The 14,333-nt window shown below is 63.2% G+C and overlaps 1 protein-coding gene across 22 annotated transcripts in view; it reads right to left on the bottom strand.

Annotated features, from left to right (window-relative positions):
- The window catches only part of NCOR2 (nuclear receptor corepressor 2), a 155,532-nt gene that overhangs the window by 65,948 nt on the left and 75,251 nt on the right, over positions 1-14,333 (bottom strand). For 19 of the 22 annotated variants that reach the window (XM_053669670.1, XM_053669669.1, XM_053669679.1 and 16 more), the window contains 6 exons: positions 13,824-13,890; positions 10,368-10,540; positions 9,520-9,613; positions 7,115-7,293; positions 4,301-4,355; positions 1,513-1,611 (listed from right to left, as the gene is read on the bottom strand). In XM_053669670.1, coding sequence (XP_053525645.1) covers positions 1,513-1,611; positions 4,301-4,355; positions 7,115-7,293; positions 9,520-9,613; positions 10,368-10,540; positions 13,824-13,890 — 667 coding nt within the window. The remainder of the gene's footprint in view (positions 1-1,512; positions 1,612-4,300; positions 4,356-7,114; positions 7,294-9,519; positions 9,614-10,367; positions 10,541-13,823; positions 13,891-14,333) is intronic. The other 3 variants (XM_053669674.1, XM_053669686.1, XM_053669689.1) reach the window with 1 other exon arrangement.

The following is a 14,333-nucleotide window of genomic DNA, read 5'->3' as shown; positions in this document are numbered from 1 at the left end:
TCAGTCCAGACACTTCTGAATGCACTCCCATCTTCAGAATGCCACAGCCAGGTCTTTGGGATGCCACAGCTGCAGGCCGGCGAGCCTCAGTGTCACACATCTGGCTGATGGGAACCCTGTGCACAGCCAGACGCCGCCACCCTTCGGAGACCTGGGCCAGCGAGGAGCAGCGCTCCGCCCCGGCCATTCTGGCCCGACAGTCAGAGTGGGGGGTGGTTGGACGCCTGTCGACAGGTTTGCTTCCCTAACCTCGCACGGCTCAGCGGGTGGGGCAGCGGATCCTGCTCCGGAAGCACGGTTCCCGGGAAATGAGAACAGAGACGTGGATATGGTGTAGGAAGCCCAACCCCCGCAGGCCGTGGGATGTGGTCACTGAGTGGCTACTTCACAGAGGGGACGCTGGGACCCCCGTGGGGATGGCTGAACTCAATGTGCTCAGGGACCGGCCCTGGCCAGCCTGGGAGAGGGAAGGCAGGCAGCCCCGGGGTGGGGGGCGGGGGAGGAGCTGGACGAGGCCAGTGTCGGGATAACCCACAGGAGAAAACCCGGGGTCCTGTCACCCCAGCTCCTGCTCTGCTGGCCTCTGTCACCCTCCCCAGGGATCCCCGAGGTTATGGTGGTCCTGGGGAAGGACTCACCTCAACTAACTCTAGTCTGGCATCTCACAGCAGCATCGACCCTCCGGCCATGGCGCAGGGGCCCCCCTGAGCCCTTCGACCACGGCATGGGGGTCCTGGACCCCATCTCCCCCCACTGGGCCCTCCCAGAATGAGCCCAGGCTGATTCTCAACAGCCCAGAAGTGACACAAAACCATCCCCTCCCTGGTCTCCCAAGCACCAAACCCCCACGGCCCCATGTGGAGCGAGAGCATAGAACCCCGGCATGGTTCCCATTCTTTCCTGAATATTTTTTTTAAACTGACGCCTTTTTCTATCAACTCAGAGGTCAAAGGACTTTTTCTGCAAAGAAGCAGACAGTAAATCTGGGGGTTCTGCAGTTTCTGTCACGACTACTCGACTTGGCAGTGGGGACAGAAAAGCCACCCCAGCCACAGGTAAGCGAGTGGGCGTGGCTGTGTGCCAATAAAACTTTATTCACAAAAGCAGGTGGCTGCCGAGTTTGCCAAGCACTGACCCGACTTAATCCCTCAGTCTTCCCTACGCAGTGAGGTGTGAAAAATGACAGGTTGAAGAACAGGTCTCTGTCTCTTTCAAACATGCATTAAAACACACCAAAAAAACCAACTTTAAGTTTTTAAACGCTAACTTCGTGGACCAGCCCACATCAGCTTGGAAACAGCCTTTGCTTTGAAAATACAGCCTTTCAATCCCAGGGGTCGCCAAGCTGAGTTCTAGAATTTTCCAGGCTGAGCGCAAAGTGGCCATCTCTCCCAGCTCTGTTCTCCGCTGCTGGGGAAGGCCAAGCGTTCCCAGAGAGGGTGTCCTGGCCACCCCTGAGCGGAACCCACAGGGAGGGAGTCGCTGCTGAGCACGCTGGGGCGCGCCTCTCACCTGGCCCTTCCCGCGCCGCCGGTAGCTCCGCCTCACCAGGTTCTTGTAGTTCTCATTCTTCTTGGTCAGGTAGTAATAGAGGACACACTCAGCCACCGTCTGTGGGCGGAGAGAGAGCGAGCGCTGAGCGGTGCCCCGCAAGGGCGGGCAGGGTGGGCGGCCAGGAGCCACCTCATCTGTGCCTCAGTTTTCTCCCCTGTAAAATGGGGACACTACCCGCACACGCCGCGGACCTGTCGTGAAGACCGATTACGTTAATAAGAGCCCAGGGCAGCGCCCGGCCCAGAGGCATGTGATGGAGGTGCCCTCTGCTCTGCTGATGTTTGTGGTGACTGATGACAGAGCTGTCACCTGCGCTCCCCAGCCCCAGGACATCACGGCTTTCAGCTCCCAGTTGGGCAAATCCAGGTTCCCAACCCGGGCTGGGTCCCCCTTCTCTCTCCCCACCCGCCTATTCTCCCGTATTTGGGGCCGAACGACCCCCTCCCAGATTTGTGCCTCCACACTGACCCACGTCCCCACACTGCTCTCCACCTCCTGAAAGGTTCATGGCTTTTCTCTGCCCTGGGCCTTGTCACCCGGACCTGGATCCGAGCCCCTCCACCTCCCTGCCCCAAAGGGCCCAGTCGGGGGCAGCCTCGAAAGCGGCGCAGGACCCCGTGAAGACGCCTGCCCCTGCGGCCTCGAGCCCTGCTCCAGGTGACGGCCGCGCCAGGAACTGGCCCCTGAGGGGCACTGCCCAGGAGCTGCTGGGTGTGGAGGCCGGAGGCAGGCACCCCTCACCCCCACCCACCTCCCCGGCACCCACCCTCAACGGAGGCCACACCCAGGCAAGAAACGCATTTTATAACCCGATGCCCGTGTTTGCGAGCAGGGCGATGGGCATGTTCGGTCCGCTTCCCCTTGGACGCCTCGGGAGAGCGCCTGCCCCAGCTGTGTGACCGCGACTGCCCCTTGGTGGCAGCTGTCCCTACAGATGACCGCGGCCGGCCAGGCCCCAGGGCTCCCATCCTGCCGTCAGCCTCACTTATACTCTGGACCGACGCAGGGCAGTGGGCGTCCCCTGCTTCAGACCCTTCTGGAAGCTCTAGTTAAGTCTTGTCCTGGGCCACCTCTGAGCCAAAGAACACTGTCACATCTACCCTGCAGCATAGGGACCTCCGATCCCCTCGTCCCCAAACACTGCAGCTCAAGTACCAGTTTCTGTGACCTCTGCCACCATCTCCTGGAGCCCCCTGGGTTGTCCAACCCTTAGCAAGGTACTGTCACTAACTCCGGGGAAAGGCTATGGGGGGGGACCCCAAAAAACTGGAATTGTCTTCTGGAGGGCGGGTCCCTGCAGTCCAGGCTTCCCCCGCTGCGTGAGTGTTCTAGGAACCCATCTGCATCAGTGTGCCAGCTGGCGTTGTTGTGAGAGGCTGTGTTTGGCTTCAGAGAAATTTTTTTTTAATTCACTCTGTCGATGTGTTTGCCCATTTCGTGACAGGTGATTTATGAGTGCCCCTGCCCACACTGCACGGAGTGTTCAGCAGTTTTTGACCCAAAATGGCACGATCCTGTGCCCCACCCTCCCCATTCACTGAATCTCACCTCAAGCGACTTTTTTTTGTTTCCCCGGATGAAAAAAGTCCACAAAGGGAAACATTTTGCCGATGTGGAAGAGGTGAAACAAAAAACAGCAGAACCTCTAAAAGGCATCAAAGCCAACGAGTTCAAACACTGTTTTGAGCAGTGGGGGCAAAACATCTGGACAGGTGTGTTGTATCAAATGGAGAGGACTTTGAAGGGGGCTGCAGTTTAAGCACGTAAAACAAACACAATTTTTTTTTTAGAAATTCCAAGTTTTCTGGGTCCCCCTCATATTTTGTTTTTCAGGCAGGGAGAGGCGTCCCCCCAGCCCCCGTCCCGTCATTCTCTGGTTATCAGGGTTCCCAGCTCATTAAGCGCAGACCTGGGGACAACAGGCACCCAGGAAGGTAACCTGGCTGCCACGCTGCCACCCTGCCACGGCAGCAGGGCACTGGTGGAGCCGGGGGTGGGTGAACGCCTCCCCGCCACGAGAAATGAGATTTAGGGGGATGCTGCTTCCAACACCCAGAACCGCAACCCTGGAAGACACCTCCAGAAGAACCCACTCCCACTCTGTCCTATGACCCCAAGGTTCCAAGGACCGAATCCAGCCTCTGCGCCAGCTTCCCCGACCTCAGGGTGCCCAAAGCGGCCTTTACTGTCCCTAGGGACGCCTTGTGTCTACCTGTCGAGAGGGGGCCGGAGTAGAAACGGACACTGCCCCAGGTTGTCTGGGGCCAAGGTGGGGTTTGAGGCCAGAGCCCCGGGCAGGTGCGTTGGACAAGGACGGGGCCAGCCAGCAGCACGCCTGGCTCGGCGTCCGGGCGTCAGCACACAGGGAGAAGCAGAGGGACCAGAAAGGCCACTGCGTCCGGCCCCCTGGAAGAACGCCACTCTGGCCAATAAAGCCTTAATGAGGGCGTCAGGGCTGCCAGAACCCATGCCCGGTCCGCGAGGACGCCGGCTGAGCAGCCGAGGTGCACAGACGCCCTGCACACAGCTCTCCTGGGGTTTCCCTGTGAGCAGCCCCGCCTCCCTGGGTCCTGGAGGCTGGGGCGGGGCCTGCGGCTGCTTCTCCCCAGAGGGGAGGAGGAAGGAAGGACTGACAGACTCGGCAACAAGAGCAAGAGGCAGGCGAGCAGAGGCCTGGCAGGCAGGGACAGCATGGACGCCAGTAGGGCGTGGGGCGGGGCGGCTGGGCTGGCGGACACGAACTCACCTTCCTCTCCAGGAAAGATGCGATCAGGCCGAAGTTCTTGGGGTGCTGCATGAACCTGTGGGGAGAGAGGGGTGGGCCTGAGACCCGGCCGAGGGGCGCTTCCCAGCGGGGCGGCCGCCGAGCTCCCGGGCGCCTGCCATCTCCGCTGGCCTGGCTAGGCGGGCGCCGCCCCACTCGGAGCAATTAAGCCCACGGGGGTGTGGGAAGGGCTGGGCGGGCGGGCCAAGGGCTAAGAGAGGGCGTTCCTTGGAGTGAGTCACTGGTTTTAGCGCCTTTGAAAATATATTTGTTTGTCCTGCTGGAGGCGGCTTCCAGGAAAAATGAGGACATGGCATGCAGCTCTTTGGTGGGGTTCCCCCCCTTCTAAAATCTGCTTTTGTTTCTGTCTCCAGCTGGGCCTGGGAAGCTGGCCTCGTGGGGCTCACAGCAGGCCCCCACCCTCGAGGCCGCAGGTCAGGTCTCCCGCAGTAGGAGCACAGGCTCAGCGCCCTGGGGCGGGGGGGGGGGGGGGGGGGTGAGGGTGGGGGCACAGAGCAGGCCAGCCAAGGCAGCAGCAAGAAGGGACTTCAGCCAGAGGGGGTGGCGGGGAGCTGGCTGGCGCCCCACCAACTGGCTTCCTGCAGAACTGGGAGGATGACTGGGAAAGAGCCCTGCCAGGCTGAGATGCCAGGGCCACAGGACCGGCAGGCAGCGGGGGCGGGGATGTGGGTCAGGGCCGCAGCGGCCCCAGGGATGCTGGGTGGAGTCGCTGGAGAGGCCAGGGCCCTGGGTCCCCCAGAGGGAGCCTGGGCCAGTGCCTAACCCTCCAGATGGCTGGGCAGGAGGCCAGCACACCCCACCCCTGCTCCCCAACCAGACCCTGGAAAATCCGGAAGGGCCTCTTCTCTCTTCCCGGAGGAAGCGAGCCGGCAGCGGATGGCGGGCTTCCCCGCCCGGGCTCCCAGCGCCTCAGGCGGCTTGAGAGGCTGGAGCGCCCTCCTTTTCCAGACTGACGGCTTCCCCGTCCTTTCCGCTCCCCGCCCCAAGGCAGTGTCCCTCCCCTTTGGGGGCTTCCCCAAGCAGAGGTGGGCCCCCAGGAGCCCAGGAGTCCGGCTGGGAAATTCCTAGGTCACCTGTCCACCTCCCTCCCATCAGCACCTGCACCCTCTGCCAAGTACTCGGAGAATGTGCCGTGAGGGGACACGGCAAGGCAGCCGAACCATGAGGCGTGGCAGCTGACCCAGTTTAAGGACAGGGAGACGGAGGCTGGGGGGGGGGGAGTGTGGCAGGGCTCCACGCCACCCACACGTGATCTTCACAGGCCCTGAGCACCGCCGATCCTGAGGAAAATGAGACGCCACCAGGACCACACACCACGGGCAGACGAGCGCTGCCAGCCGGGGCCTGGTGTGTGAATTACCAGCTGCGGTCCCTACATCTGAGCAGCAGCAGGGAATCTCCAGGAAAGATGAAACACAGCAAGCACCCAGAAACACCTCTTTTCCCTTCTTTTAAACAAAGCAGTAGAAACCTTAAACACGCCAGGAGAATTTCGATACCTCACGCAACTGTAATTCTCAGCGTCCTTGACAGTTCCCTGGTCACTTCGCTGGCTTAAAAGTGTGGAACACCTCACGGGGGACCTGATCCAACGGGGGAGCAACTGTCCCCGATTGTGAGGACCTGGCAGGAGCCACCGGGGACCCGGGCTTCTCTGACACATCTCGGGGGACTGTCCCCCGCGGGGCCACTTCCTGTGGGATGCTGCTGAACCGGGGTTGCTGGCGGGTGCCCCCTCCCGCACTGCCGACCTGTCCAGCCCCCTGACCCCGGGAAGGGCGGAGGCTGCCCAGGCCCGGGCCCAAGCCTGGAAGACACTCCCCCACCGAGGAGGCCTCCAGAGGCCTGCGGCCAGGCAGGTAGAGCCCGTCCCCACACACCTCCTGGGGGAGCACAGAGACCGAGTCCATCCGTCCCTCCAGGCCTCTGTCTCCCACCCTCCTGCCTCACGGGGTCCCAGGAGGCGCCCCATTGGTACAGGGGGGGTTTCTATCCATCTCCGCAAACACAGTCATACTGCTTTCTACATTCAGAGGCCCCCAGCTGCCCTCCTCAGCATCCAGCTCCTGCCTCTGTTTCCAAAGCGCCCTGTGCCCCGGCTCACCCCTCCCCCGCAAGCCTCTGAGCCCAGCCGGGCCCCCTCCCTGCTCCTGGGCTGTGCCCACCTTGCCTCTACCTCTCGCCAGCTGCGTGCCCTTCGACAAGCACCTTAACCTCTCTGAGCCTGTTCCCTGCCCTGTGTCCTGGGGTAGGCCCACCCTGAAGCCCCTCCTGCCTCGGCTCACGAAAGCTGCCTTTACACGTCATCCTGGGGAGTGGTGCCCCCCGAAACCCACGTCTGCCTGCACTGCAGCGGGAGGCGCTGTTTGGAAACAAGACCTCACGGGTGCAGTGGGGGGAGGGGAGTCAGCCTGGAGGAGGGTGGGCCCCACATCCAACGTGAGTGGGGCTTTCCTAAGAAGAGATGCAGAGAACAGAGAGAACTAACACGTGAGACAGAGGCAGAAATGGAGGTGGGGTGACCCAGCTACAAGCCAAGGGCGGACAGAGATTGCCGGACACCAGCGGAAGCCGGCATGGAGACGGAACCAGGCAGTGTCCCTGAGGGCTCCCAGGAGGCACCAGCCGTGCTGACACCTTGACCTTGGACCTCTGACCCCTGGAACTGGGATCATCAATCTCCGATGCTCTCCACCACCCAGTGTGTAGCCATGGTCATGGTCACGGCCACGGCTCAGGCGGGGGGCAGAGGCGGCCTGGCGACGGGGCACTCACTTCTCTCGGAAGGTCTCCTTCTCCTGCTCGCTCCACATGTTCATGACCTGGCGGTCCTTGTACACCTTCATGGGGTCGTCCATGAGCCCGTTCATGTTGATGAACTTGATGCGCTGCTGGTCAGCGTCGTACAGCATCGGCGGGATCACGGCCAGCTGGCGCATCTGCTTCTCCAGGTTCTGGGGGGAACCGGGGAGGCGGAAGTCAGGGCAGGGGAGGGGCGGGCACCCCGCCCACACGGGGACCCAGGTGATGTGTGGGGGGAGCCAGCGTTCTGAGCCAGAGAGAGACCGTGAACCCAGAGAAGGGAGACAGTGAGCGTCAACATGACCAGCCCACGCTGTGGGGAGGGGGATTTAAAGGCAGCCCAGTCAGGGTTACGGGGGGCAGGGCCGTAAATCAGGTGCAGAGAGCAGTAGCGGCCGGCCGCCCGGTCTGCCGAGAGGGGGGCCATGAATCTTCCTCGGGAGAGGCAGGGCCGTAAAACACTGCAGAAGATGTTCTGTGCGTCCTGGCCAACCGCACTCTCGGGACCCACGGCTTGCCGTCCAAGTTCAGAGGGTGTGGGGCGGGGGCTGCAGATCCACGGGCTCCCCAGACACCCAGCCCGGCATTGGCGTCTGGCTCCTCCCAGGAGCCCACCTGGGACGGGCCTGCCTGCACCGGCCTGTGTGTGGTGGAGTCACCCACAATGCATCGGGACAGCCATCAGAGGCCCTGATCCGCCGCTCGGCTCTGCTCCGAAGATCCCTGCCCTGCCCACAATGGGCCCTTAACCACCCACCTCCAAAGCCAGCCCGCCCGTAGTCAGCTACTTCAAAAGACCCCCCCGCCCAGCCTCTCACGCCCAGCCTCTCACACCCGACCTCTCCGCTGGGAGGGCTGCGGGGAGGCAGGGCTCAGTCCCGACCCAGCTGGGAGAAGGGCCCCCATGGAGGCCCGAGCCTCCCCAGCCTCACCTCGCCAGCGGCCCGAGGAAGAGTGCTGGGGGACCACAGCCCCGGCACCGGGCACCGGCAGGAGCCCTGGCTCTGCCCTCCAGGGCTGCCATCTCGCGCTTCCCCGTGGGGCCTGCGCCCTGGCTGCTGATGGCCCCCTGGAGGAGGGGCTCTCTTCTTGCCCAGGGACTCTCAGGTCGGCCTGGGCTGCTGAGGGCAGTTTCAGCCCTGGTCCCTTTCTGACCCCCTGGGGACGCCAGTGGCTACGTTCTCATGTGGCCAGCACCTGGGGGCACTGGGTCAGCCCAGATGCCCCAGGCCCTGAATCAGGCAGGGGACACAAAGAGAAGGGCCTTCCCCCTCCGGCTCCAGGGCAAACCAAGCCCGCCCACACAGCTGTGGGGCTGGCCCGTGCCCGTGGCATCGGGGGCGGATGCCGGGCAGACCCACCGGCGCGGCTGTGGGCAAAGGCACCCAGAGTTCTGCTTTCTGTGGACTCTGACGGCGTCTGAAACAGGGGTGCAGCCACGTTTTAAAAGGAAGCCCCTTTTCACTAGCCAGGGAATTACCTGGGTCAGGACAGCATGGTTAAAATACAGATTCCTGGGCTCTGCCCTAGGTGGGCTAAATCAGAACCTCACAGGGGTGTGGGGGTCGAGGAAACTAGCATTTAAATCAGACCCCCCATCCCCAGGGCTCTCGGCTGCCCCTCTGAACCATCAGGGGCCGGAGCGGCGCTGTCTGACCCGACAGTCAGCTGCTCGGTCCCACGGGGCAGCCACTGATGCTCGCGGCTGCCCAGCGCTTTGGCATGTGTCTGACGTGACTGCGTTTTTTATTTTATTTCATCTCGGCCGGCTTCAGTGCTAATAGCCACCGGCTACCGCATGGAGCCAGAGCGACGATACGTCCCACCTTGACAGACGTCCCCAGGAGGGAGAACGCGCCCCCTCCTCCTTCCAGGTGCCCCCGTGGTGACGCTGGGAATGTGGAGGAGGGGCCGGCACATCAGACACTTGACCCGAGAGACCCAGGAGGGGCCGGGCCAACACCAGTCCCTCCCCAGGAGCAAGTGCCTCCTCTCTGGGCTCCGTGACCACAGCCAGGGTCCCCCAGGGTGAACTCTGGGTGCCCAGGGGTCCCTCGGGGAGGCCCCCGGGGACACAGAAGCTCTGGGCAGCAGGCAGCCAACCTAGACACCTGGTGCCCGGGCCCCTTGACTCAGCCGGCGGGAGGCACTGAAGGAAGGTGGGGGTGGGAAGGCCAAGACGCGGGGGGCTGGCTCCCCAGCTTCCTCCATGTGGCGCCATGATGGAGCCACGTCCTGCCCGGCGGGCCCTGCTCCTCGGCCCTGCTCACCCTTTGGGCCCGGGTGCCTCGCCATCCTGGTCGGTTCTGCCCACACTGGGGGAGCAGGCCCTGGATCCCCAACACCCAGGGTGGCTCGGGGCCGAGACAGCGACTCACCTCCTGCTCCGAGAGGCCGTCGATGATCTCGGACACTTCGTGTTCACTGCGCGCGGCCGACATGGAGAGCCCGCCGCCCCGCTGGCCCACCCTGCTGAGAACCAAACGGACACACTCAGGACCGGCCCCTCGGCAGCCGGCGGCGCAGGCCTGAGCCCACAACTTCCCCAGTGGTGGCAGCGTGTGGGCAGCAGGGAGGGGCCTGGGCTCCCACACCCACCCACGGGGACGGCCCCAAGCCGAGGGGTCCGGGGGGGCGGGGTGCGGAGCCCCTGGGCTGGCCCAGGAATGCCAGAACCCCCAGAACCCCAACACTACAGGGGCTCGGCCCCTTCTCTCCTAAGATGCCTCGGGAGAGCCTGTGTTATTACTGCTCGTGACTCGTCACCTTATCTAGGTAAACTAAAGGAACAAGGACAACAGAGACCAGAGCCACTGGTCACCGGGCACCTGCTGTGCGCTGGGCCCTGGTACAGGGGACCTCACTCCGTGCGCGCAGCAGCCGCGTCTGCCGCCCCCTCCCCCCGCCCCGGGCTTCCAAGCCAGGTGGTCCTCTCTCCTGGGGTCCACCCCTGGGGTCTCAAACTCAGCCCCCCGCAGAGCCCTGAGGGACACCCCAGTGGGCGGGGCTGGCGACTGTTAGCCTAGGGCGCGGCGGAAGGAGCACCTATGACAGGGTGCCCGTCAGTTTCCGGTGAGAATCACGGCCAAGCAGGGCCCCAGTGGGGCATCCAGGCACCTGACGCAGCCACGGGTTCGAGGCTCTGCCGTGCTGTCCACGGGCAGCTGCCCCAGGTCCCGCCCATCCAGGGCGGCGGAAGGGGGCGCGAGGAGGGCGCCCCGCTCACCTCTGCATGCGCTCCTGCAGCTCGCGCTGCTTGCGGATCTCGGGGAACTGCTTCTCGTAGTACTCCCGCACCTTGCTCTCCTTGGCCCGGCGCCGAGGGTTGTTCTCAATGCGCTCCACCTTCTTCTCCCAGGCTTCCATGAGCTGGTCATAGCGCTGGCAGAACTTCTGCTCCTGGGGGCAGCACGGGGGCCGCTGCTGAGGGGCCGCGCTCGCCTGCATCCGGCCTCCCCGCCGCCCTGCTCCCATGCACGGCCACACACGGTCACAGGCACAGTCACACACGCGTGGCCACACAAACACACATGCTCCATCACTCAGAGACGCACATGTGGTCCAAGACACACACTATACAGTCACAGACACACACACACACACACGGACATGTATGCATGGTCCTATGAGGCCCGGTCAAACCCAGGCCCTTGAAGAAAACCCACGGGCTTCCCCAAGGGCATGGCCACCTCCCTCCCTGGGGACCAGCCCCCGGCTGGCTTCCCCCTAGAAAGCCTTCGTCGTCCGGAAAAGCCGGCCCATCTCCTTCCCTGGCTTGTGCCACCTCCAGGACCCCCAGCGAACCCAAGGCCACACAGATTCGCCCCGCAGGGGCTTTCTCAGGATTTCTTGGTTCTAGTCCTGCACTTGGGTCTCTGATGCGCTGTGAGCTAAGACTGTGTTGCTTCTGTGAGGTGGGGGTCCAGCCCCATCCTTTGGTGTCCAAATGTCCGGTTGTCCCAGTGCCAACTGCTGAAGAGGCCGCCCTCCATCACGGGGTGGGCTTGTTTCTGGCTCCTCCTCCACTCCCCACCTCTGTCCTGACGCCAGAACCACGGCTTTGAGGACCGTAACTTTTTAACACATTTGGAATTGGGAAGTGAGACCTCCAACGTGGCCGTTCCTTTCCAAGATGGTTTTGGCTATTTGGGGTCCCCTGCCACCCCGTGTTCAGGCCCAGCTGGCAGGTGCCTGGGAGGAGCACCACCAGTATGCGGGGGGCCACCCAGAGCAGCCGCTCACTCTGCGGCGCGGCAGAGCGGGTCTAACAGTGCCCCCCCAACGGGAGAGGAACCAGACCAGGAGGTGAATGACCTGTCCTGGGCACCCAGCAGAGAGCCAGGCTGTGACCCGTCCTGCCCTGCCAGGTGCAGCTCGAGGCAGCTATGCACCTAGGGAGGCAATGAACAGGAGGGTGGCCAGAGGTGCCCCCAAAACCGGGGAAGGCAGTCTTAACACCAGGGTGACAGGGAGGATGGCCAGAGCCGGCTGGCCGGGGAAGGTGGCCACCGATGACCCAGTGTCTCTGCCAGAGCTGCATGGAGCCCACGACCGCCCCCAAAGGCCTCCTGAGGGACTCAGACACAGGGCTGCAAGCCCGATAAGTGCACCTCTGCCCCCTGCTGTCCTGAGAGCGCGGCTCGGCCCCCCCTCCCCACAGGTCCAGCAATGTGTGCCGGGGACGCGGCAGGGGCTCGTCTGCCCGCCCTGCCCACCGCTCAGGCTGCAGAAGCCAGGCGGGCGCTGGGTGGGGATATGCAGACCCGAGCTCTGGGGGCGTCTGGGTCAAATCCCCTCCCATGGCTCGTGAGAACGAGGCAAGATGTAAAATCAAGAGCCAGGTCATTCCAGACCCCACCCTCGCCCCCCCCACCGCTGCTGTGGCTTCTGCGGTTCATGATTCCGTTTCCCGAGGGCCTCTCCTAGGACGGGCTCTGCAAAGCCACCAGGGACTTCTTAGAAGTCTCCAGTGCCTCTATCTTTATTTTTCCCTTTCTTCTTACGCTTTATTGCTTATGTTATCACCGTTGTCCCGATCTCTCCCCCTCTGCCCCCTCCACCCAGCACCCCCAGCTCCCTCAGGCCATCCCCCCACCATTGCTCATGTGCACAGATCAAGCGTGTAAGCTCCTTAAAGAAGCTCATTTCCCCTCCGCCCACCCGAGGGGCCCTCAAGGAGCCGTGTGATTTCTTAAGAACACTACGCCCACCCCAACTCCACCCCCGGCAGTCACGGGCATCCTTTCAAAAATGTCAACCAGCCCCTCTTCCTCCAAATGAACCCCAAACCCCACCCCCAGGCAGGACACCTGGGTACCCCATGGGTACACTGTACCCTGGGGAATTTTCCTGTAGGACCGAGAATCCGCGCTGTGAAGACTCTGCGTTCTTCACTGAGACCTCACGCAGTGAGTGAACCAAGTGTCCCGCTGTGTTCAGAATCAAATGCGAGCGTTTCATCCTAGCAGTGGAGGGCACGTGCTTCAGGGTGACCCGGCTCCCAGGGGTTCGTGCCAGCTCCCTCCACCCCGCCCCTGCTTTGCTCTGCCCTGTGCACCCCCTGCTGCTCCTGCCTCAGGGCCTTTGCCCTCGCACCCAACCTCCAGATCCTCACAAGGCTTGTTCTTTGTCATCATTCCCACCCCGGCACCGAGGTCTCCACCTTGTGCTGCCCCTGGGTGCGGCCCCTCGCCAGGCCCATGGCAGGTCCTCAGAAAATAACTGACTCGAGCAGGACCGGACGCCCTGTTTTGTGAGCCCCGTCCACCCTGCCCAGGTGGCCCCTGGGTATCATCTTGAAAAACGAAAGGGTGGGAAGCCTACCACTTCATACCCGGCAGGGCCGTGGGTCCCAAGTGCTGCGCATCCGGCTTCCCATCCACCCAGCATCTGGGCCACAAATGTCCCCTCTGTCTGAGGCTCAAACCTGCTTGTAGGAACTCAGGTCCCCAGGAAAGCTAGTTTGTCAATGTACCAACATGCACAGTTGGGGAAAAAAATACTGCATGGGAATAAAGGTGAAACCAGATCAAACCTTACCTGAATTCCATCCAACGGGCCTTTCCAGCTATAGAAATTTTTTTTTTTGCTGTCTAAGCCCACCTGAACCAGCCCTTCCTCCCCTCAGAGCTGAAAGAACACTAACAGGTAACAGCCCCTCCATCACTCGGCCCTCCCCTCCCCTCCCCGCAATGGAAATGACCACCTTATACTCCAGCCACACAGGCTCCCTCCCACGCGCTCTGCCGGCAGGCCACAGGAGCTGGCATCCACCCCTCTGACATAGCTGGGCCAGGCCCGTTTCCGAGGGAGCTCCCGGCCATCGCCCAGCTCACGACCCTGACCACGAGCCTCTCTCCTTCCGCCCAGAGAGCGCACAGTGTGTCCTCTGATGACGAGGAAGCAGCCTGCCCGGCCAGTGCTCCCTGCTCTTCCCTGCCTGGGCTGGACAAGGAGGAGAGAATCCCAGGCCCTGGCCCGCACCAAGGCCTCCCTGGGGCAGCCGAGCCCCGGGCCGCCCACTTCCTGGAGGCAGCTTCCGTCCTCGCCCATTTCTCCCCTATCCTCAGCTTTTCTTTGCAGCCTGGACACTCGGGACCAAGACAGTGGCAGAGCCACAGGGTCCCAGGGAGGTGGCCCAGGACGAGATGCTTGGGGGTGGGGGGTTCGCAGGGCGACTCACCCATTGTTTCCGCGCGTGGTTCCTCCTCTTGAAGTACAGGATCAGCTTTTTCCGCATCGCCTGGTTTCTGTGAGGGGGGCGGCAGGGGGCGTGTCAGTCACACGGGGCACAGGTGCGCAGCCCCTCCCACCCTGAGTCGGAGCACCGGGCCCGGCCGAGGTGGCCCATGCTGGCCCCAGAGCAAGCCACCAACTGCCCGGGGTCTCCCTCTGCCCCCAGCCGCACAGAGCAGGGTCCTGGGGTCTGGCCTCAGGGTTCCCCAGGCTGGCTCCCACCCAGAGCCATGCTCTGGCCTCCAGGCACGGCCTCCCTGCTGCAAGGGCAGGGGCGGTGATGCGGGCAGGATGTCGACAGGCCAGTGGGGGCCAATGCACCAGGAACCGGGGGGGGCACCCCGAGGTCTCAGGGTCAGGCCAGGGCACTAGGCCCTCTGGGCGTCAGGGTACTCACTGAGGGGCCACACCTGGGCAGGGGGCAGGGGTGGGGTGAGGGAGCTGAGTGAGACCCAGA

The sequence above is a fragment of the Artibeus jamaicensis genome, unplaced genomic scaffold, assembly GCF_021234435.1.
Source record: "Artibeus jamaicensis isolate MK-2021 breed Jamaican fruit bat unplaced genomic scaffold, CSHL_Jam_final contig_525, whole genome shotgun sequence".
NCBI classification, from domain to species: Eukaryota; Metazoa; Chordata; class Mammalia; order Chiroptera; family Phyllostomidae; genus Artibeus; species Artibeus jamaicensis.
The sequence above is the reverse complement of the archived record's forward strand: the minus strand, read 5'-3'. Positions and strand labels throughout refer to the sequence as shown.